The 24557-nt window shown below is 38.0% G+C and overlaps 1 protein-coding gene across 7 annotated transcripts in view; it reads right to left on the reverse strand.

The window, feature by feature from the left end:
- Positions 1–24557, reverse strand: part of EBF1 (EBF transcription factor 1) — a 400425-nt gene that overhangs the window by 70957 nt on the left and 304911 nt on the right. For all 7 annotated transcript variants that reach the window (XM_063724363.1, XM_063724362.1, XM_063724364.1 and 4 more), the window contains exon 10: positions 9596–9722. In XM_063724363.1, coding sequence (XP_063580433.1) covers positions 9596–9722 — 127 coding nt within the window. The remainder of the gene's footprint in view (positions 1–9595; positions 9723–24557) is intronic.

A 24557-nucleotide genomic window follows, 5' to 3' on the forward strand; every position in this document is an offset into this window, starting at 1 on the left:
GAAAGGAGGAGCTCAAAGCTCTAGCAAGAAATGCTGCTGGCCTACGGAGGATCAGAGAGGGACCTACATTTACCCATTTTTTGTTACAATTTTGGATTTGATTACATTTTAGATATCGTTAGGGTTTTAGATGAGTTCCATTTTAACTAACTTATAAAAAGCACAGCACGTGGTGCGTCCCGGGAAGCAGGGGAGCATGATTATGGAATTCATTTACCTTGGAGGTTGTTCAGCTTGAAAACAGAAGCAGTGCCACACTATATAGCTAAATGCTTTTGGGAGCCGCTCCCAAGCTCTCAGGACACTGGGTCCTTGGAGCAACACACACCCACTCAGTTGGTGATGGCTGATAAATTTCAGATACTGGCCCCAAATAATCCTGGTGTAGGACTTACTGACCCTGTGCTGTGGGTTTTTCAGAAAGAAAAAGAGAGGAGAAACCAAATTCCAGGGGGCTATGCTTTAACATGAAGATAATGATATATCTCAGTATAAGGTTCTGCTGGGGCATAAGATGATTATCAATGACGAAAAATTGTTTTAAATTCATAACTCCCTGATATTTATGTATTTTCAAATGAAAAAAGATAATATGATGTAAGATATAACTATTACGGTAATAAGTCAGATATATGCATAGGAAAAATACTGCAAAATATATATCATTAAACAATATTAATAGCTCACATTTATTGAGTGTTTATGTTATAAGAAACTGGTAGGAATGTAAGCAATTTCAATATTATTTTAATTATGTTTTATTGGTGCTTCCTAAATGATCTGAAATCAATATGCATAACTTTGCAATAAAGAATGAAAAACAAAAGTGAATGCCCTAGCGGGACCCACGTCTCTTCGTTAACTTTAACAATGAACAGACTGGCATCCACATCACTGCAAACACAGATAAGTAAAACGAATAATCCTCCATCAAACATTTGGAATACATCTTAGGAAAAGAGGAAAAGAAATTTAGAGTTCCGCTTCCTCCTCCTATTCCACAATATTTGAGAAAATTTCAAGATATACAGTCAAAAGCTGAAGGGTTAATTTATCATGATGCTCGGTTTAAAAAAAAATAAAAACTTGAACACTACCAAATAGTTTATTGGCTTTGAAAACCAAATCATGTTATATCATACTAAAAAGATTAGAGGTTCAAAACTTTACAGTGTTGCATTACATTGGCAAGAATACATATACAGCACAATTCCTACCTTTATTGTTAATAGCTTTCTAATCCCTTACCAGAAATTTATAGTTTAGAAATGGCAAGACATCTTAAGATTAAAGCCATGTGACAAATAGTTCATGTTCCTTAATAACCAAATCTCATGCCTTAGATTGGGCCAGCTTATCTGCCTCTTCCTACTGTACGGTTTCATTGGTAGGAAATACTTTATATCCCTATTACATGAATGATGAATGGGACCGTTGGTTATGGTCTGTTATTTGCTTGGCTGTAGTCAATATGTTTTCTTTGGACAGGGATTTCTGTGATTTATCTCTCTCCTGGCCTTATCACTTATTAACTCTGGGTAGACAGGAAAAAGCCAAGGTTGTATATAAGGCCTTGTGGCCATTCAGACCTCTAATGTCAGTGAAAATATCCCTTTTAATGATCCTGTTACACTAGCTACTCAAGTCCTGATTACACTCCACTCCAAATAGGAAATAAAGGTCACATTTCTTGGAAAGTATATACGTAAAATATGCAAAATAATATGCTTCCTTCAGATCAGCTTTATTCTTTGCAGAAATGGCTCTCATTTTATAGCTGTCACGGAAGTACAATGGTTACTTTCAGTGACTTTTGTTGTTGTTGTTGTTGTTCTCATTATGACACCAACAGTATTTAACTGTACAAATGCCAGCAGATCCAGAATCACTGATCACATCAGCGTACATCTGATCAGGGAAAAATCATATTTTGTGAACAAAAAAAAAAGGAGAGGCTTGGGACCTACCCTTTGTATCACAAAAGCAAAAAGAATACACACTCCCTCTGCCTTGAATTCTTTTCTTTGTGTGTAAATGGTTCACTTGGAGTAATATTTAAGACATGTGGACAGGAGCAGCCTGTGAATTTTTCTTTCTTGTTGGGTCTATTCCAATTAGGACATGGCTAAGGCAGAGCTGCTAGTCAAGTATTCATTACCCAGGCCTCTTTCGGCTGAATCCTAAGTGAAAACAATCTGACAAAAAAGAAAACACATTCTTGCCTTCCTTTCTCCAATTCTTTCTGAGTTTGCTTAGGCTTGTCTTTATAACAATTAACATATGTATAGAATATTACGCTATGCAAAATATTTTCATGGCCATTTTTTCCATTGATACTCACAAGATCCTTGGGATGCACAGAAAAGTGATGGCCCTACCATCTCTTAAGTTGAGGGAGACAAAAATCTAGCAGCTTTAACCCCTCTGTCTCCCTCATCCCCACATCTAACCCATCAAGTCCTTTCCATTTTTCCTGTTAAATTCCTCGATTCCTCTCACTCCATTCCATCTCCACTGATTACCACCCAAATCAAAGTCACCAAATCTCTTTCCCAGACTACTGCAATGACCTCCCAAGAGGCCTTCCAAGATACATTCTGGTCTTCTATGCTTCTTGAAGCCAGAGTTAGTTTGTTCCCAAAATGTAAACCTGGTCACGTCCACCTGTCGTTTCAGACACTTCAAAACTGTCCATTGTTCTTAAGATAACAACCAAACTCCTCCCCATGGCTTATAAAGTTTTGCATACCCTTGTCCCTGCCTACTTCTCGCAGCCTTCTGTCTCACTGAAGGCTCCTCCTCCCTCTTGATTTTCCAGCCTCACTGCAATACAGCTGTCCAAGGTACCGTGTTTCCTCCTACCTAGGGCCTTCTCATTTGCTCCCTCTGCTGGAAGGCTCATTCCCTAACCCCATGCTACCCCCACCCTTCACTGGTTGTTGGGTTAGCTCTTTGCCATCCTTCAAACTTCAGCTCGTGCAATTTTTCCTGTAGAGAAATATCTCTAACTGACTGGTCAGGGCTCCTTTATTATGTGCTGATCAAAAGAACTGTTTCTTTCTGGACATGTACCAGGTTTGAAATAGTAAACTTATGAACACCCATTTTCCCTCTTAGTCTTTAGAATAAAGAAAACAGGGATTGTGTCTGGTTTTGCTTAACACTGTTTTAGGACTTGGCCTAGAACTGGTTTAGAACATTGCCTAGAATAGGACAGGCAATCCACAAACATTTGTGAGGTGAACGAATGAAGTAACAAAAGGAAGTGGTAAAATCAGAACAGAACACAGGTATTTTTATTCCTATTCTAACGCCTAGAAAGAAACAATGTCTTTACTCATAATCAAAGCTGACACATATATAACATCAAACTCTAATGACAAATTCTTTGGATTTTCAAAAATATATATACCCACTATCTGCTTTTCTCACTTACTTTTGGGGAGCACTCATACAGGACCAGGTACTCTCAGGATTGCATTACATACATTAACCCTTTTACTCCTTAGAAGAAGGTACTATTAAAATAGCTCCATTTTACAGATAAGAAAATGAAATTCATAATATAAGCCAAATCTCATTTTTTCATTTAAAGAAACTATGTTCTATGCATGTAAAACTTCAAGTAGAAAGGGACAGATTCTTAATTAACAGCTCTTATTTACATTCCATGTTATCCAGAGGAAAAAATCAATGAAGACCCATTGATTCTGGGCAATATGTCAATTATTAGCACCTATTGCAAGTAAAATGCTAAGCCAAATCGCTTCAACATAGTGTATAAAATAAGATTGAGGAAGAGTTTCTTTTTCTTCATGAAGCTTGTGGACTTTTTATGATTTGTCTACCTATGAACAGAACAAGAGAGCTAAGGACAAAAGGAAGTGAATGATGAATGGGATGGTTTTAGCACATGGGACAAAAGAGATTCAAGGACAGAGACTCTCCCAGTCAATCAAGATGAGTCACAGGGAGCACCAAAGTCAGTCTAACTGACTCATTTCACAATGAAGAGACTGGAGTCCGGAGCACGTAAGCAACTTGTCTCATAGCTAGTGAGTAGCAAGGCTGGCATACGATGCAAGCCTCATTGCTATCAGCCCAGGGCTCTGTCCACTATACCACAGTGATCAGAGAACACTTCAGAGAGGTAAGAGTTTGAACTGGATCCTTCAGGTGAATCACCATGTCCAAAGTAGCTAAAGTGAGCTGGAGGCACAGCAAGGAAACTGGTTTGACTGAAGCATCATAAGCCCTAGCCCGAGAGCACAGTGAGCCAAACATCGGGACTTGGGCTACATCTTACATACAGTGCGCAAAGAGGGAAGGTTTCTCTGCAGGGTAATGACATGAAAGTGGCTTTTCAGAAGCGTGCTGTGACAAATAATTCATGTAAGAAAAGGCTAAAGTGCAGGAGATCCATTAGGTGCAAACTCTCCACTTCCTCCCTAAAACCGATGACTTTGTTCAAGCCCAAGGTGGCAGCCTTCATTTTGTGGAGGAGGTTTCCAAGAATGAGAAACAAAGCTTTCTGGTGAAAACTCTTGAAGCTGGAGTTGAAGCTGATTATAACCTAAATACTTTTGAAGAGAGTTGGTGACAGGCAGTACTCCTGTTGCTAGGACCTCCAGAGGAGGAGCTGAGATGGAAATAAGAGAACAAGCATGTGTTGTTCCCTAAAAAAGTTGACACCAGAGAACTTTACAAATCAGGAGTATCTGATTAAAATATTAGCTGTGTGAAGCATTCCTGCGAAAATATTTGTTTTAAGCAAATTATTACATTTACACTTATGCATTTCTTTTTCTTGCTACTTTATTTACACTTTGCTCCTTTTATTTGGGGTTGACAGGTGTTACTTGCTTCTTTAAACTGATGCCTATAGTTGTGATACTAAAAATCCCAAAAGACGTTTCTTAGATTTCTAGGAAGATGGTGAGGATCATAAACAATCCATGGAAAATAGTTATTCCTGGTAGGGACTCAGAAACAAAGGAATGTATCATAATGGCCACCATTTATTAATGGAAACTACTAGTATCTAGCCTCATGCTAAATACAGTTCCGTGATCCTAAAATTTTACATATGTTTCCCTGATCCTAAAAACAACCCCAGCAAGGTATTATTATTATTTCCTTATAAAGATAAGGTGACTGTGGTTTAGAGGCATCATATGATGTCCCAAGGATAACCTCTCTAGTAAATGGTAGATCTGAGAATTCAGTCTATATCCATCATCTTGAACCTAAGCAGTCAATCAGTATGCAAGGTACTATCCCCTTAGGAGGGAGGGAGGAACGGATGAGGGGAGTAAAGAAAAGAGAGAGGAAGGCGAAAGGGAGATAGGAGAGATGGGAGAGCAAGAAGAAAATAAGAGGGATAGGGAGAAAAAACGGAAAACTTAAAAGTCATAGTAAAAGCTGTCAAGTTCCACAGAGCATATGCAGACAAAATAGCCCCTCCTATGTGCAAAGCAATGTGTTATGCACTGGCAAAGGATGTGGAGTTATTTTGGGCACAAGGTACAAACAGGAAGTATTTCCACGAAGAATTCTCATTTCGAAGTTAGTTCACAGGCTAATACACAGGAATGTGGGTTAGTCCTTCCACAGGAACAGGAAATTGGGTGAAAAATGTTTGGAATTGGAAAAGTTAGTGGTAGAAAAGATCTGATAAGTGACCTAACCAGACAGCTGAGTTGTTAGATGATCATTCATCAGGGTTTTCACCAACTTTTGGGGGGTCAAGTTGTGTACAGCTTTCAGGGTACCCCTAGGCTGCTCAAACCTGGTCCTGGTGTCCCATTCTTTCAGTCATATATTCCCCGAGAATATATGAAAATTCTTACAGAAAATATAACTAGAATGAAGGCAAACATGCATTTGGAATTGGATGCTTCTTATCAGGAAAACCAACTACAAAAACTTTGAGGAAGCAGCTAAAGGTGCCTAAGAGTCTTTTATTAGCTTCCAAGGCTACTTAGGGCTTAGCAGGAGAGATCACGATTCTAAAAGATCCAAGTCACTTAAAGATGTAACACCTGCAAGAAAACAAGCTGTGAGAATAATAAAGGTATTAGGGAGAGCCCTTACATGGCAGTGAGGTTATAGTGGATTTAATTCCCACTGGACTGACCAGAAATGATAATAGGGCTTTGAAATCAATCCTGTGATTAGACAGTGTTTTTGTTTCCTTCTCTTAGAAAACATTTATTGAAAATTAAAGTCAGCCTTGCCCTACATTTACATAACAATAACTGGACACAATAAAGTAAGATCTAGAAAGTGCTATTGAGCTTTTCTGCTTCTAATCCAGTCAGGATTCACTTTCCAGAGTCTGTGACTCTGATTGGACAAACACAAGGGCATGGCACATTAGCAGGTATGGATTCCTCATGCGTCTCTTGTCTGAAGAACCAATGAGGGAGAGATGTATGCTTGCTTACCATCCTTACAAGGGGAGCCAGCTTGCAGGCAATCTGTGCTTGGTCAGATTCTTCCCTCCCCAAAAGGTCTGCCTTTATTAGTATAGATTAAGCTATGCTGTTCCTGCCTTTTTTCTTCTTTTTAATGCTATGGACTTTTAGAGACATTTACATCTACAAATGCCAACTCTCTCTTGCATACTTTAAAAACAGCAATAAGGCCTTAGTTTGGGGTGCTACTTTTCAGCTCAATAATATTTTTCAAGGGAAAAATTCCAAGTGATATTTCACTAACAAATAAGAGGGTTAGCTCACCCAATCCAGGAAACCAAGCCTCACATCTTGAAATACTATAGATGTTAAAGAAAATGAAGTGTGAACTTCTGTGGGTGGACAAAGGAGGGGTGCTGTACATTTGCAATGATCTGAGCAGTTGTTTGGATACAAAGAACAGAGAGGTTTTATGAGCCATCTCTATACCCTTACTATTAAGTGGTGACAGCAGAGGTAAACTGAGTAAATCACAGAGGCCAGTAGCCCCAGCCATGAACAAGCAACGCATGGTAGAGGCATTTAATGCTAATGATCAAAAGGTCCATGTGTAGGTCACCAATGAACACAGATTCCCTTTCGTCAGAAATGATGTGATGTCACAATAACTGTTAACAGCCAAGTAACTATACCAGAGGGGAAATCATTGTGCCAATTTCTTCAGATTTTTATTTTTCCAATATGGGGAGAGGTTAGAACTCTCTCCTAGAATACTTAAAAAAAAAAAAAAAAAAAAAAAAAAAAACAAGGCTTCTTGTCTGGTGCCCACAGTTTGAGGCCAGATTACCAGAAGCATTTTTTCATACCTTAAATTTCCCACAGATGTACACATGTGCATATGCGCCAACTTATTGCTCTTACCCTTAACTACTTTTCTAGACTTGAAAATCCAACACTTTTTTCTTAATTCCAGTGTGATATAGATTTTCTAAGATGTGATTTCTTAAACTGATGGCAATTTTTTTTTTAGTGTTTAAAAAAACTCCAAATAATGATGGATCCCTAGCTCTTTTCTTTTGAGAACTTAAGTCATTTAATGAGGGTGATTTTTTTTTCTAACTTTTATGGCCAGGTGGCTCTAGGGGATATTTTGTTGAAGACTGATTAAAAATAATTTCTTCTAAATGAGACCTGACCACAAAATGGAACCATTAATGGGCAGGGACGTTGTCACCAAAGCGGAAACCATGCCTGATTGCCTCCTGTACCTCCCACCACACAAGCATTTTCTTCTTTTTCTTCTCCTTTTCTTGTTCTTAATAGCTGAGTAAATAAGCAGCCAGCGAGGGCTAATGTTTTCGGCCAAAAACAGAGTCCAAACTTCTCAGAGAAAACATTTGGCCTCTGTGGTTTTGAAATATGTTCCAGAACACTGAGTTCAGTGGGGAACATTGTGAAAAACTCCCATCCATTGGAATGATGCTGGGGAATGTTACAGTATCAGAAGTTTCAATTGGTCCTTTTCCTGCAGCCCCATAATGAGACTTGTAAAACACACACACACACACACACACACACACATACACACACACACACACTGCTATGTGGAAGTTCTCATGGGAAAAATGAATGGCAAGAAATCCTAGCTTTAAAAGAAACAGCTAATCTGCTAGTTTGATTGTTCTTCAAAACTTACGCTGAACCAATGAGCCTAATTAAAAACACTTGGCCTACTTCTATAAAGCATCATAGCTTTCCCTATGCTTCGTTTGTATACACCACAAAACTCCAGATAGACTATTATTTTTTCAAGTGCTCACTAACAAAGTGCTGACTTTGTTGGGATGGCTGAGCTAATTTCTTGAACTCAGTGTGAAACCTTAGCTAAACAAAATTGTGGTAATTTTCCTTAATTTGTAAAAGTGATTGGAGTGCAAACAAAATTTTCCTCTTGGGTCAATCCTATAATTTTCAATTAACTAAAACTAATCGTCAGGCAGGCACCAAACCTGCATTTTGTTTAAAGGGCTGGGAGGCATTTCCAAGGGTCAGGATGCATTAATTGTTTTTACAATTTCAAGAGAGAGACAGACAGAGAGAAACTGGGTGACTAAGAAGTATGTTTGGTTTTACTCCTAATATTGAAATACAAGGGAAAGATGCTCTGAAGTAAAATGTCACAGAAAAATAAAATTCATCCACTTAATTGTATGGTTATAATTACAATTTGTTAACTGTTATCCCTTCACTGCTCTGTTATCTCTTTGTGTGAAAGCAACTTCCGCTCTGTACTTAGTCTGGCCTTGTGGTCTTTTACTGAATGGAAAAGGAAACCTGGGACCAGTTCGTGGAGACAGCTACCACTATCCAAGGGTGACTGACACTAAGCAGAGGGCTCAGAACCGCACTCCACCTGTGGTTCTTTGACCAGCAGCATCAGCCTCACCTGGGGGCTCTTAAGAAACAGAGGATCTCAGGTTCTACCTAGACCTACTGTAACAGAATGTGAATTGTAAAAGATCCGTGGGTGTTCGGTTTGCACTTCACAATCTAGGGATCTCTTAGCGTACACGTTGGGCACTCAGCCTTTATACTTGATGTCATTCCACAGAGATGCTGCCTGGTTCTGTCTGATGGGAGGGAATTCATATTCACTCTGAAACCCTAGCTTCTTGCCGCAAGGCAGATCCATGTGCCAAGGCTGTTTTGGGAGGACAAAAATGCAGCATACTTGGAAAGAAGGCACCAACCCAGAATTAAATATGAAAATTACCAACTGTATGTAATACAAGTGCCGTGAACAGGCTAGAGGAAAGACGTACTGTTCATGAAAGCACAAACCTACTCCATAAAGCAAACAAGCCCTAAGAAGGTGGCTTAACATCCAGAAACTCAGGATTAGCTACACCTCTTTCCCCTTCTCTTATTTTTCATGTGGCGTCTTTAGGTATCCAACCAGTTATTTCAACAGAGCCTGCCATTCAACATGGACACCTAGATGAATTCTTAATGCAATAATAAAAGCACCATGTTTGGTCATACATATGGTAAAATGAAGAAACAAAACAGGCTTTAACTAGATTTTAAAATAAAATACATGCTTTTATACAGACAAGATAAGAGGAAAGACCCCACAAGACCAAGGCAGTTCTGTGCTCACCATGTGCAGTGGTTCTTACCTGTGTAAATGAATCTGCCTGGTGTTCCTTTGCAGAACTGCTTAGATTTGTAGGACAGTGTGACTTCCACAACACCAGGGATGTGCCGAGGAGGGGTCTGCACACGGATGGCGTGAGGAGTGATCAACTGGAGGAGACATTTGGGGGGAAAAACTGTCATTGCAATATTTAAAACTTCACAGTCTTCCTAACAGCTCTCCATAAACAAAGCTTTAAAACACATAATTAACCTGTCTATGTTTAAATCCAATCTTGATGAAACCTGCATGAAAGACACCGACAACAATATTTACAAATGCTCTGAGTACAGCCATAACAACATTATCTGGGTTTTCCTACATGGCAGGCCCTCAGCTTCCTGGTTTGAACAGGGAACCTGGCCTAATGAAATGATTTATCTACTACAGGATATCCTTTGGAAAATCTCTGAAGCAGACACCCAAATCAGAGCCGAGCTTTGCCATGCCTCTCCAGAAGTTGATGGGCCTGGTGTTTGAACTGAGCCCGTCAACATGTGGAAAACACAGAGGTAGGGAAACAGCAGGCCAAGGCACTGTGATTAGCTGCAGAGTGCACGTATGAAGTACCCCTGAAGACCATTTGGTGTATTAACTACCAGAGGCACAATCAAAGAGCTTTACAGGGGAAAGCAAAGAATCTGCCTCCCTGGAATAGCTTACGGATCTGGCAGAACTAAGGACTCTCCATAAAAGGGAAAGGGAAGGCTGGGGAGGCTGCGGAATGATCACTGATCCATTATGCAATGCCACGTGCACAATGAGAAAGTTCATTTCTGAACTCTGTTGGCAATCAGATTACACCATGAAGCAGAATTTATTTTGTATTACTCTTATCTTTGTTTACATAACTAAAATGTTATTAATGGCCATAAAACTGGCATTATCTGGTTCTTTGAAAAATCCAGCCCTGGTATTTGACTGGTTGACCTCTGATGGTGCTGGATTCTACATGTTCTCTTTCTATGGGATTCTGCAATTGTCTACTCTTTGACTCCTTTCAGATGCAGTTAGCTCAGTATTTGTGGTATTGAGTCCACTGCATACAGTGGATAATTTATACAGTATACATGAGTTTAAACTAACATGCTTGTGCTGTTCTCATGGGGATAACTTAGAAAGGGCTCTTATTTCAATGTGCAAACCAGGCCCAGTTCAAGTGTTTTGCCCAGAGAATCACAGATAACACCATGAGAGGCTGGATGCAGCCAATGGGTCCCTGACTGGATAAACTGTTCTAACACCAAGTCCTAGGGAAAATAATTTGAGAAAGTTGTTATTGCTAAAGCCCACAAGTAATTTATATCAAATGTTCCTTCTTGAAACAAAGAAAAAGTCATATCTGCATAAAAACCATTTTAACTTAGCAATTACAAATGCCTTATCCTCGTCCATAGAATATATGGAACCTTGGCTTATTTGCTGAAGATGCACAAAAGATATTTCAGTAAGACCATGCTTATGTGGAACCCATGAAGACCGAGTTCATCTCCATGGCTTAGTGTTTTCAAAGGCTAAGGTTTTACCCAGCAAAACACACACAAAAAAGTTTCTTAAAATTTTATTCTACACAGGAACAGAAAACCAAATACCACATGTTCTCACTTATAAGTAGGAGCTAAGCAGGGCGTACTCATGGACATAAACATGGCAACTATAGACACTATAGACACTAGGGACTCCTAGAGTGGGGAGGGAAGGAAAGGAACAAAGATTGAAAAATTATCTGTACACTGCTCACTACCTGGTTGACAGGATCATTCGTATCCCAAACCTCAACATCAATATACCCATGTTGCAAACCTGCACTTGTACCCCCAAATCTAAAATAAAAGTTAAAATTATAAAAAAAGTTCTATTCATATTGTTAATTCTTCCAAAATGCATTGTATGCTTTTAAAATAAGCAAAGTGTGTATAATTTAACTTACCCTTGGTAAATCAAGATCATCATTTAGAATACCCTGTATTATATCTTGCTGTAATATAAAAAAGCCCTAAATGACTATTGAGGTATGAAGAGCTATTTATCCCTGTACTAAATGGCTCCAGGTTTCTAAGATTTTGAAATTATTTCTCTTTTATTCCGCTTCTTTGTCTTTTTTTTTTGCTGTTGTTCTTAGCACCTTCTAATTTGCTCTTGTAATCTGTAAGCATGGAAATCAGGAAATCGAGTTTAATAATGTAGAGAGAATAAGAAGAAACAGGCTCTGAAGGGCAGTGAAAGATGATCTTCCCCAAATCAAGAGCATGTTAATTGTTGAGACACTGTTACTGCAATGTTGGGAACTAAAACTTGTGGAGTACCCAGGAGGTATCTACCACATTGCTGGATATTTTACATACAAACACTAATTTGGTCAGAACAATGACTGTATTTTTACCCTTTCTTTTCAGGTGAGAAAACAGAATCTTATTAAGTTGCTTGCATAAGCAACTTTACCCTTGTCATAGCAAGTTAGAGCAAAAGGCAACACTGATGCAGTTCAAAAAAGTCACGGGACAAACACTTCCTTTGTAATCATAGAGAAAAAATTGTTCATATAGAAACTTTTTAAAGGTAGTAACAAACTCAGTTTTTTTCTGATCCAAAGACTTTGTGTGTGTGTTTTCTGTACCCATGCTGTCTCCATTTTTCATTTATTGCCTGGAGCTTTGCCATGCTTTTGGTGGTGAAGGATGTTCCATGTTGTTATATTTCAAATAGAAGGTATGCTTCTAATTTTAACACGTACTTGGGATATAGAGTACCATTAACTCACAATAATACTGATAAGAACTTTCAGCCAGTTAGAAAACACTTCACCTGCTCTCCTTGTTCTCAGGGGAAATAAATTTTAAAAGATGGAAAGATATTAGTAAATAGATGGATGAAGATTCTTTTTAAGTATAGGGACTTAATATGTATGAGTTTCTATACCGAGGAACAAAATTCATGGGCTTTATAAATTGATTAGATATGACTGCAATAAAACTACAGACTGAGAGTGAGGCTTTAGCATAAAGCATTAGGCTCAGGAAATGCAAACAAATTTTCATTTACAATTTCATTTTCAATTTTAATTAATTGCCCTAAGTAAAGCAGAGATTCCTTCTAAACAACAATCCTTCACAGATGAGGTAGAATCTGAATCATAATTAGAGAATACATTTGTTGATGTTTTCCTAGCTGTGAATATTAGTCTGGGAAGAATCTCTAGCATTGACACATGATACTGATGCTTATGGAGGAAAAACATTTTAGCTAACTTTGATCAATTTGAAAGCACAGGCTTATTTACTAATCACTCAAAGAACTGTAGAATTTATTGCTGGAAGGAATGTTAGTGATAGTTTAAAGCTAATCTTCTTATTTTGACAGCTAAGGACACAAAAATCTAGAAATGTCTGGTGGTTCTGAAAATTGACCCAACATCCTAAAGGAGGGACAGGGTCTAGATCTAGGGTGTAGAACTCCGGACCCACAAATCACAAAATAAATTTCACACATTGTTCCAGCCTGGTTGAACCCAAGGCAGCCACTCAAAGCAACAGAAGGAGGGAGGGCTAGTCTAAATTTTTCAAACTTTCATCATTGGAATATCACTTTGTTAGTTTTGTCATATCTATATACCACCTATACAATTACATACTTAATAATTTAAAAAGTGATTATCTTTTTATTTAAAAAACTTATTTTAAAAGAAAACTTTATGTCACCACCATAATTGGAAAACTGACATCAACTGCAAAATAAGAAGGTATTATAGATATTAATCTTGAAGTTAATATAAATTATAGCTAGATATTGTTGACAACCTGAAGGAATTTATTGAAAAGGGTGATTAGCTAGTGTTAAATGTTAAAGACTTTTTTGCCCTGAGACTTTATCCCTTTAATAAAAATCATAATTATGGAATAAAACAAGGATTAAAAGAGAAACAAAAGGAGTGATTAAAAGAGAAACCAAAAGGAGACTAACTTTCTCACAGTGTGATTCAGTTCTATTTCATGTCCGTGTCAAATCTAAAAATGTCTCCTGTACTACCAAGGGGCCTATGCCCCATTACTTTGGTAAATACTGTTCTAAGTGATTAGAGAACAGATTCATTCTTTGACTTAACTTCCTTAAATTACAAGCCAAACAATTTGGGCTAGAAATAAATATTCTTCTGAAACTCTGTAGCATCTGACACTACTCTTTCCCTTCCTTGGAACTCTCCATTTTCTTATGTGACAATAATCATAAGACGTAAGACTTGCAAAGTGTCTGATGGTTTACCAAAGCACTTTCATGTTCACTAATTTTTTAAAATCATGTTTGTGGTTTATGTATTTCAGATGAGAAAAGTTGATGGTCAAGCAAGTTAATATTATTTGAAACACTTGGATGAAAACCAATCTCTTATACCTGTAAAGAAGTATTTTCCAGAGATCTTCTCTTATTCATTGATTCCTGATTATTTTGGTTTTCTTCATTTGCTCCACTTTTCTGTCAACTTGTTAATTGTAGAAATATCACAAGTTTTGTCTTCTTTTTTTTCTCTATTTGCCTAGCACTTCTTGATTTCACTCATTAGCTCAATCACCTCAGCTAAACTGATTTCCAAATCTACACCTGTAGACTTGATCTCTTTGGCCAAGCATCAAACTTTTATTAGCAACAGAGTAACAGAATCTCCCCAAATAAGTGTTCTTGCCATCTCAATCTCAACATGACCCAAGCTAAATTTATCGTCTTACTACCTCCAAATATATTTCTTGTTCCTGTGTCTCCTGTCTCAGTTAAAGGAATGTTAGCCTTTGAATTACCCAAAACAGAAAATTGAGGTTATCATTATTTCTTTTTCTTCCTTTATTTTTCTTAAGTCATATTGATTCTGCCCCAAACTGGGCCCCACTGGCTCTTCTCTGCTTCTTCTCTTTCTCCTGTTCAGGCTGTCACTGTTTCTTACACTATTACAACAGTAGGAAAAATTGCCTTCTAAATGGTCTCCCTCTACTTCTACTTTTTCCACCATAATTATCTTCTTCAAATACAATCTCATCATATTATGCCCTGCCTCAAACCAAACCCTCAGCTGCCCCCTTTGCCTATTACATAGTTCAAACTCCTTGACAGAATAATATTTAGGGTTCGCCAAGGCCTGACAGGCCAGCTTCCCTTCCTAGGCACACTTCCCACTTTGTTTTACCACATATTGGAGTAAAGGGCATGTGGATACATGAAAACACCATCCTGTTGCCCAACAGTTTTGGTTTCTCCATGCCATTCTTTCCTAAACATTCTTCTACTGACATTCTACTTGTTATTGAAGACCCCAATCATATGCTCCCTCTTCCAGTAAATTTTACCTGATCCTAAGGGTGAAAGTTGCCTGCATTTTTGAGGAATTTATACTATTGTGATATTGATACTATAATACTTAGCAGCCTATTTTGCTTTGTGCCATAAATACTGTCCTATACATCTTTCTCTCATTAGATATTTCCTGAGATCAGGAACACAGTCTAATTCACATTTGCAACCTCTGAAGTAGTCAACTTGGCCTGGTGTGGTGGCTCACATCTGTAATCTCAACACTTTGGGAGGCCGAGGCATGAGGATCACTTGAGCCCAGGAATTTGAGACCAGCCTGAGAAACAAAGTAAGACCCTGCCTCTACAAAAAAAAAATTTTAATTAGCCAGGCATGGCAGCATGCACCTGTAGTCCCAGCTACTTGGGAGGCTGAAGTGGGAGGATTGCTTGAGCCCAGGAAGTCGAGGTTGCAGTGAGTTGTGATTGTGCCACTGCTGTCCAGCCTGGGCAACAGAGCAAGACTGTCTCAGAAAAAATAATAAAATAAAATAAAAAACAAATTAAGTAGTTAATGACTTACATACAGAATATTTTCAAAATATTTCTGGAATAAATATTTACATAAATTAGGCCAGAATTCTACTAAATCATTGACTCCACTGGGTATCATAATCATTATCCATGAGTCCAGGTGAGTCTACTGTTCTTAACCTGATAATACTCAACTCTCGTTTTCTACCTAAGTTACTTTTAATATTAGTTATCTGACTAGCTCAGCACTCAGATCTCAATATGAGCATGAGACCACTGCTTGTATATCATGTAAGTGGTAAAAAAGAAAAGGATGTCTGAATGTCTGTAACTCCAGTGAGAAATGATAAGATGAAATGGAAAAAAAAAGGTTTAAAAATTAATACTTAAAAAGTATGCCACAAAAGATCTTTGCTAAATGGTAAGAGTGTTTATTTCTGGACTGATAACATTTGATGTGATTTGTCTTCTCTGTCTGCCTCTTCCTCCTATGTGTATGTATTTCCGTGTGTGTAAATTCCCCAAACTTGTACTGGATCATGTAAATAATTATGGAATAAACCTATTTGTACATATAAAGCCATTATTTTTATTATGAGAAAAATGTTATTTAAAAAGTAGAATAACATCAGTTTGGGGCAATATGTATTACATGTGATTATATAAGAATTAGATGTGTATTTGCACAGAAGAAAGGAAAAACATCAAAATGTTAATGGAAGTTACCTCTAGATGGTAGAGGTATGGGTAATTTTACTTCCTTCTGTATGCCCCTCTGAATTCTCCAACTGCTCAACAATAAAAATGCATTAATACTATATTCATAAGAAATAATGTTTCCATGTGGCATTAAGATGAAACATTCATAATCTCTGCAGGCCTCCAGGTGAGGCTGTCAGCATGCCAGGGACCTGCCGGCAGCAACACTTCTGCTCCTTCTAAGCTGCCTGTGTGAGTATTTTCTCTTCTCCAGACTCAGACCACAGAACCTGAAGAATCCTGTGGGGGTTAGCCAGGCGAGATATGCGCACTGTGGCCTCTGGGTACAAAGTAAAGCTGCTGTGGCCATGACAGAGATGGAGCCAGACATGAAGGTGGTTGAATGGGGCCTCTCCTTGACAGAAGAGCTGAAATCAGGAGAGAGAATGCATGGTAGATCATGCAGCTGTGCACGTAGAACTCCAAAGAGGCAGCTTGCAAAGTCTGGAAGCCCAGAAGACAGGCAGAGAAGAGGACAATCTTCTACATGGGTTTTAGACAGCCTCCCATCATATCAAAAGTATGGCCCACATGGTAGGTAAATGAGAGTACCTAGTGTTTAAAAACATGAGTGGAAGCATGTTGTAGAATTCTGCAGCTTTTATTATCTGTATTGTTCTAGTTCTCACTAAACTGATGATGGTAATGACCTTGATAATGACTTCAACTATAATGACCTTTTGTTGTCTTTTTCCCATGTGTCAAGCGCTATGTTAAACTCTTTCCGTGATTTACATCCTGTAGTATTATGGGGTAGGTATGATTATTAGCTGGTTCATAGATGAGAAAAATAAGTTTCAGGAAAGTTAAGAAATATGATCAAGAAACCAACTGGAAGTGGCCAGTCGGCCTGACTAATGACCATCATTAAACAACCATGACTATCTGTTCATATGACTGTTCATTGTTTTTCCATAATTCCTGGTACATGTACTTTGCATCTGACCTCTGCCTTTGAAAGCATGGATTGTATCCGCAGCTTTTCCCATACCTTGAAATGAACTGGTAACATAGTGGCCACTCAAAACAACTTTCCTCACTGGTGAAAGGCAAGCTGAGAATGATTCCCCAGGAAAACAAAAAAGCAATTCCAAGATAAGCCTTTATCCATGTTTTCCAACCAATAGGAGTAGGTAAAATAAATGCAATTTGAAGTTCCAAGCCACAAAGCCAAAAAATAACTGGGGTTACTAGAAAGCACACCAGCGATTGCTCATTACTAGGTTTAGGACCTAATATTTTAACCTTAATCACCTTCAACACTTAAAAGTAAAGAAAAAAAGTCCAAAACAAGCAAAGACTCAAAGAGAAAGGATAAAAGGAAGGAAATGTTTCTTCTCTGGAAAAATAATGAGCATTTGTGGCTAGAAAAAGCCTAAAGTGGGCACTGGCAAGGTGGTTTTTAGATGTTACCATTGAAGGGTCTGCGTTCTAAGGCATGCTAGCCCATTCACTCATTGACACCCTCTGTGCCTCAGTTTACTAATCTTATACTGCACCAGCTCCTATCTGCTCTGTGGAGGTGCTGATAATAATATTATATATGCTTTATGTTTGGGTAGAGCTTCTCTGGGGACCCTAAAGCACTTTCCAGATTAATTTTTTAATTTATATATTAATAATTCTCACAGCATTCTCCCTTCTCCTCAGTTAGGATAATAATATCCATCTCTTTTGAGACAGGCAGGGGGTACTGAGTGATAGACATGAAGCAGACACTTAAATAAGAAAACTGTAACATAAAAGCATAATTAAAGCTCTAGAACCAAATCAAACTACGAATTTTTAAAGAGATACCAAGGTGTTAGGGACCAAACAGGCAAACTTGTTTTCCCTCCACCACTCTGAAACATGCATCTTTTTGGAGTTAGACACGGCATTTAAAATATATTATGTTCAGGAGTTCCTAAAGGAAGCTGAAATATGAAAAGTATATATTCTTGGCAACTGTGCTGGCTGAACCTCCATATTATATCTCTATTTCACTGAAGTGGCTACCACATAAATCAGGGGATGCCAGCTCTTCTTCTGAGTTCCTTGGTGTGTTTTGGTTTGTTCCCTAATCAGAGTTCTCTGGGTTTCATAACACAGATTCTTTCATTCCCAAGAATTGCCTGTCTCAAAAGCAGTGTATGATTTCTCAGGGAACGTGAGAAAAAGCCAGAGGAGGCATTTACTGTTTCACAAACATTCTGGTTTCCTTTTGTCCTTTCAAGAAAATAGCTTTAAACCGATGTTTACCAAAATATGCTGAGACACATGAATCCTTAAAGATAAACTTTATGTATGAATGTCAAAGGAGACTTTTGAAATTAAAGTCTCAGGAATTGAGTTAAATGGGGGACTTAAAATCTAGCTTTTGAATAGTCAGTCATGTTACTTAACACTGAAATTTCTCTCAACATAGATATCAACATAGACCCAGATGGATGGTAGAGAGATGTAGATGTGCTTTCCTATTCATTGTCCATATCCCCCTAAGTAGAATATCAGCTCCATAAGGATATGACCTCGGCCTTCTTTGTTTTTGCAGTTCCCAGTGTTTAACAAGGCCCTGGAACTAGTAGGCATTCAATAAATACTTGTTGAACATTGAATGAATAAATATCGTGATGCCATTAGCCACCATTAATAATTAAGATAAAGATTCACTAAAGTTTCTTATGAATCTACAAAAAGAAAATAATCAACACCACTCCATTCAGAATTCTTTTTACTAAAAAATTCCCAAACAACAACAAAAAAACTTTTTACTTTGCCACCACAAACTTCCTGGTATCCTCATCAAGCATTCACAGAAATATACTGCCCAGTTCTTCTGACCAGGAATCTAACCAGGTCCCGAAATCAATGCAGTTAATTGTACAAAACAAAATGGCAACAAGATCATCTTTCAAAATAACAGATTTGGGAGAAAAAAGACTGAAGTAAATACATTATGCTTCCACTACCTCTGGTTTTGTGGGTTATTTATTTATTTATTTTGTAATTTATTTTTTAAATAAACTTTCTCCAGCTCTCTTCCCAGGATGTAGATCTTATGCCAGTTGGGCCCCATTAAAGACTGGATCCCATCCTGACCATCTGGGAGCTGGAAAAGCAAGGGTGAGTTCCTGAGGCCCAGGGTATTCCAGAAGGAGAGCATCAGACACCAGCAACGCCAGCCCCTGTGGTTTGAGGCTGCACAATGAGCTCTTTCTCAAGGCTTGTTTTTCTAAATTCAGTCAAGAAGGAACATCATTCTTTACTCAGACCTGGCTCAGTGTCCTATGTTCCTTGCTTGTTTGTTTGAAAATTAAAATATAAAAGGAAAAGGAAATCAGAATGCATTTATGGAAGGGGATGAATGCTTGTTATCAACATTGGCAATTCACAAGGCAGAATCTTTGCCTATGGAATTAGTAAAGAAAAATGTAAAAGCCAAAAGACTGATAAAGTAGTCAGGGAATAAATTCACCTTTCACCAAAAGACTTGTAGAGTCTCTCCAAGCTTAAAAACAAACAAAAAAGATGTCAAAGCTTTACGATACAGAGACTCACTCTAACATTTTTTGTGGTATTGGTCATATCTAGATATAGTATACATTGATACTAGTACATACAACCAGTAATTCCTCACTTAACATGTTCATTCAGGAACTCAGAGATGTAATAAAAGTAAACACTACAAAAAACTGAAGCCAAACCCCTTTTAATAATGTGGCTGTACAACTGCTTCTGCTGAAAGTCTTTCAAGGTTGCATTATATATATCCTGCTGTTTTAAATAGAATATACTAAATATAATTGCCCACTCTTTTTTGATGACTCAGGGCCACCGTCATTAATGAGCTGCACAGTAATATAGTTCTGTGTCTGCTTTTTAGGCTTTCCATTTCTTCCCTAGACAACAGGCCATCAGCTGTCACTGAGCCTGTATCCAATAGCCTGCCTCCACACATGATCTGCCTCTAGTTTGGGCCTCCTAATTTGCTGTGACCTAGGAAAACAGATAACATAGTTTGTTAAGAAGTATTGTTCTCATTAACCGAAAGCTTTTTATTTTATTTATTTTTTTGGCTTGCTTCTGGTTTCATGCTGAATTTTAGAGAGTTGAGATTATTATAACACATCTCTGGATAAATGAATTTTATTACATTCATATTAGATAGTTAAGAGATGGCTATGGAGTCAGGTGGACTTTGATTCAAATCCAAGCCTTGTCAATAATCAGCTGTGGGACCTTTGGAAAGTCACTCAACCTCTGTGACCTTCAGTTTCCTTATTGGGGAAAGGGGGAGAGAGTAGGATGGGACTTGTTATCTGATAGTTTATTACAAGGACTAATTGACACAATTCCTGTAACAAGTGTAGGAAAAGGCATCACTTGTATCAATCAGTCAACACGTGTTACTTCTATTACTACTCAATCTTCACCATCACCAATAGATTTACATTAAGACATTTATGTGCATACTTATTACACAACAATTATATCTAAATATAAACTACCTACCCATACATGCATTAGCAAAACCTGGACCACAATCTGTCTAGTACTGACACTTTCAAGCATTGTCAACTACAACAGTTGCTATTAGGGAGCATTTGTTTGAATGAATGAATGAATGAATGAATGAAAGGGGAAATAGTGTCATTCAACAAATTTTCACTAATGCCTCAAATGTGCAAAGCTCTGTGCTGGGCATCACAGAAAATTAAGCTGAATTTATCCTGGATCCTGTCTTCAAGGAAGAGGGAATGCCCTTAAAGCAGGATAATTAAAGATGGAAAGGTATAAGGAACATAGTATGGTAGAAATAAGGCAACATAAGAATTTAGACAGAAAAGAAAATATTCTATACCTGGAGTCATATGGGAAGATTCCAGAGAAAAAAGTAGTATTTTACAGGATCTTAAAGGGCAGAGGGATATGGTCACAGAAAGGAGGGAAAAGGATCCCATGGGGAGCAATGGCACCAGCAAGACAGGGAGAAAAGTTACTGCAGGTACAAGGAGCAGCTAACAAGTCAATGGAATAGAACATAAACTAAAATGAATGTTGGTTGAGGATGTTGAAAAGAAAGGTTGGAGTCAAGGTGGTGTGCTTGAATCCCAAACTAAGAAGTTGTGGCTTTAGAAAAGAGAAAGCCAGTAAAAGTTGTATAAGGTAGAAGGCTTTATTTAGTTCAGGGTATCAGGGAGCCATCCTAGCCATCAGCGATCAGCAAGAAAGGAATACAGCACTATCTAGATATCCATAAATATTCATTTTCTTCATAAAAGTCACATGACTGCAGTCAGGTGTGAATTCTGTCATTGATTCATATGAAAATTAGAAATTCATCACACTTCTGTGGTTCCTATTTTCAAGTTACAGACACATGTACCTCCTGAACACACTGTAAATAATGAGCTGAAAATGTCATCTTAAAGTCCTTTTTAACTATTTCATAATTATCAACATAGAAAATAGATTTCAAGTGCCTCAGTCATCAAAAATAAAAATATAGACTAAGGCATCTTAGGAATAAAGTGAGCATGGCTGTCACTATGTAAAGGCCATTAGACCATTTTTATCTTTTTTTTTTTAATATGCTGGCTCATTTAGAAATGATTTCTCATAAAATTACTTGGGCTTGAAAGTTGTTCTTCAAAGTCATATTCAAAGTTTAATGCAACTAATCCAGACTGCTTTTAAATTTGTTAACAAAGTTTATAATTTTGCACAAAGCAACTTCTATATAATAGATGGTCAATAAGCACAGGCTAAATATAAGACATGAAACATATTTAGAAAAAAATAGGCAACTATGAGTTATTTTAAATCCACACACTTAATCAACTTTGAATTAAATTTATACATGTAAGCCTCAATATATGTAAAATAAATGGACACAACTATTTACATTGTATTACATTTCCATCATGACATCTTGAAAGAGTTAATATTTGACATAATGTCTTTCTCCATGTTAATTTTCTTTTTTATTTTAGTGGAGCTGTATCTCACATAAAAGGTGGTACAGATAAGTCTTCAGAGTGCTAGGGCAATTATGTATAAAATTTAGGAAGGTTTGGTAAATTTCTGGAAGTATGTTAAAAGCCCATGGAAATTTCATGAGAAAATCTGGTATAACCAAAAGCTGAATGGGGGTGAAGCTGGATGTCAAGAGAACTGGGCTCTGAGCCCAGCATTAAGTGGATAATATGCTCCCAGGACAAGCCACCCTACCACTGTGAAGTCTCTTTTTCCTCACAAAATAAGAAACTATACTTGACTGAAAAAAGGTTTCTCAAGGCCCTTAAAATGTGGTGACTCTACATGTGGTTCAGTAAGAGTCAAGGCCGGGCAAAAAGGCCTGGGAAACTTCCGGTGGAATACATGTATGCATCTTAGTCATCCACTCTTGAATATCATAGAGAAGCCAATCCTCTTGTTTATTGACAATCATTCCTCTGAGCTATGTGTACAAAGGAGAACAGAAAGTAGAGATAGATAGGAAGAAAGAAAGAAATCAAGGACTGCATTTACCACTTGGTTTTCCAATTTTTTGACTTGAGTGGCAAAATTGCTTCTCAGCCCCTAAACCACCATTTGCCCAACTATATTCACCCACAGGTCTCCCCCAGAGGTTTCTTTTGACTTCATTCCCTATGTCTGGGAATGTAGCTGAAGAAAGCATGCATCTGGATAAAGACAACGAGGAGAACCTGTGTGAGACTAATTGCTTTATACACGTGGAAACTTTGGCTTCTCCCATCTGAGCTAAGTGGTACTGGAAATCTTTAAATATAGCTGCCCTAGAAAATCATATAGCATCTAATGCCAAGTGTGTACTGACTAAAACCAGATGCAAAATATGAGGGAAATTTTGTTAAAAGCCTTGCAGCATTGAAGAATAATGGCTCTAAACATTCCTGGTCTAACCTGAATGATATTCTGCAAATATTTCAGATGGTTTTCTCACATCCATCCCAGTCCAACCACTTTGTGATTGAATTTCATGACTTGGCTCCATTAACATGAAATCAAAATGCACTTCAGCCATCATCAATATATCTCCCTGTAAGGTGATCCTTGAGGGAAAAAAAAAAAAAAAAAAAAAAAAAGTTCTGCCTTCACAAAAGTTTGGGACATGCTGAATACTGCATGTAAGTATTTGCAGTACATGCTAGTACCCCAAACGTTGTGCAAAGCCCTAGAAGAAAGACCAGTAGAATTTGTTTGACTCAACATTTCCCAAACTTACCAGGAAAAATCTCCCTCTCTCATCTCCCAGTGGGTATCTATTAATATCCTGAAGAACTAGTCTTCCATAGCATTATCTAGAAGATGAATTAGGCCAACACTCTGGCGTAAGTCTCAGATTTATATCAGATACCAGAATCTGAAGCATAGAGAGTAAAAATATTGACTAAAGACCTATCAATAGGGAGATCCAGTTTTGTGGCCAATTAAATTGTTTTGATGAAGTTCAAAGAATCCTTTTGCAAATAAACATCACATCTGTGTATTGCAAGTGTGCTCTGAAAGAAAAGAACAATAGTGGAAGAAAAGAAGCAATTTCCACCTGCCACCACTGTCCCCTTCTGACTCTGGGAGGATTCTCAGGGGAATAAACTCTAAAAGGAATCACTAGGCTGGGTGCGGTCGCTCATGCCTGTGATCCCAGCACTTCGGGAGGCCGAGTTGGGTGGATCACGATGTCAGGAGTTTGAGACCAGCCTGGTCAACATGGCAAAACCCCGTCTCTACTAAAAATGCAAAGATTAGGCAGGTGTGGTGGCACGCGCCTGTAGTCCCAGCTACTTGGGAGGCTGAGGCAGGAGAATCGCTTGAACCTGGAAAGTGGAGGTTGCAGTGGGCTGAGACCATGCCACTGCACTCCAGCCTGAGCAACAGAGCAAGATTCCGTCTCAAAAAAAAAAAAAAAAAAAAAAAAAGGAATTGCTAGAATTGTAGCACTGATTTCAAAGAGGATATAGACTAAGCCCTTCATTTTCAGATGAGAAACTGAGGTCCGGCGACCAACAATGACTAAATCTATATCCTCTGATTGGGCAATGGAAGGACAATCAATACCCAAGTCTCTCAATTGGTTCCTTATCCACTGCTACCCCATGCAATCTCAACCCTTGCCTGGAGTATTATTCTCTGCTCCCCACCAAACCCACCATTGTACTTTTTTTTAATTGACAGCTTAAATACTTTAAGTTGTATAAATTCTGTGATAAAATAAAAGGGTCATGAGAGCCTAACGGACCTAGCACAGAGCTACATCCATACATAAGAGGAACTTGGTCATTCAAACAATCTACTTCTGATTACACCACTCTCTCTGCCTTCTAGAACTTAGTGTGAATTGTAAACTACCAATTTAATACTAGATTATAT

Source organism: Pongo abelii, chromosome 4, assembly GCF_028885655.2.
Source record: "Pongo abelii isolate AG06213 chromosome 4, NHGRI_mPonAbe1-v2.0_pri, whole genome shotgun sequence".
In the NCBI taxonomy this organism is placed as follows: domain Eukaryota; kingdom Metazoa; phylum Chordata; class Mammalia; order Primates; family Hominidae; genus Pongo; species Pongo abelii.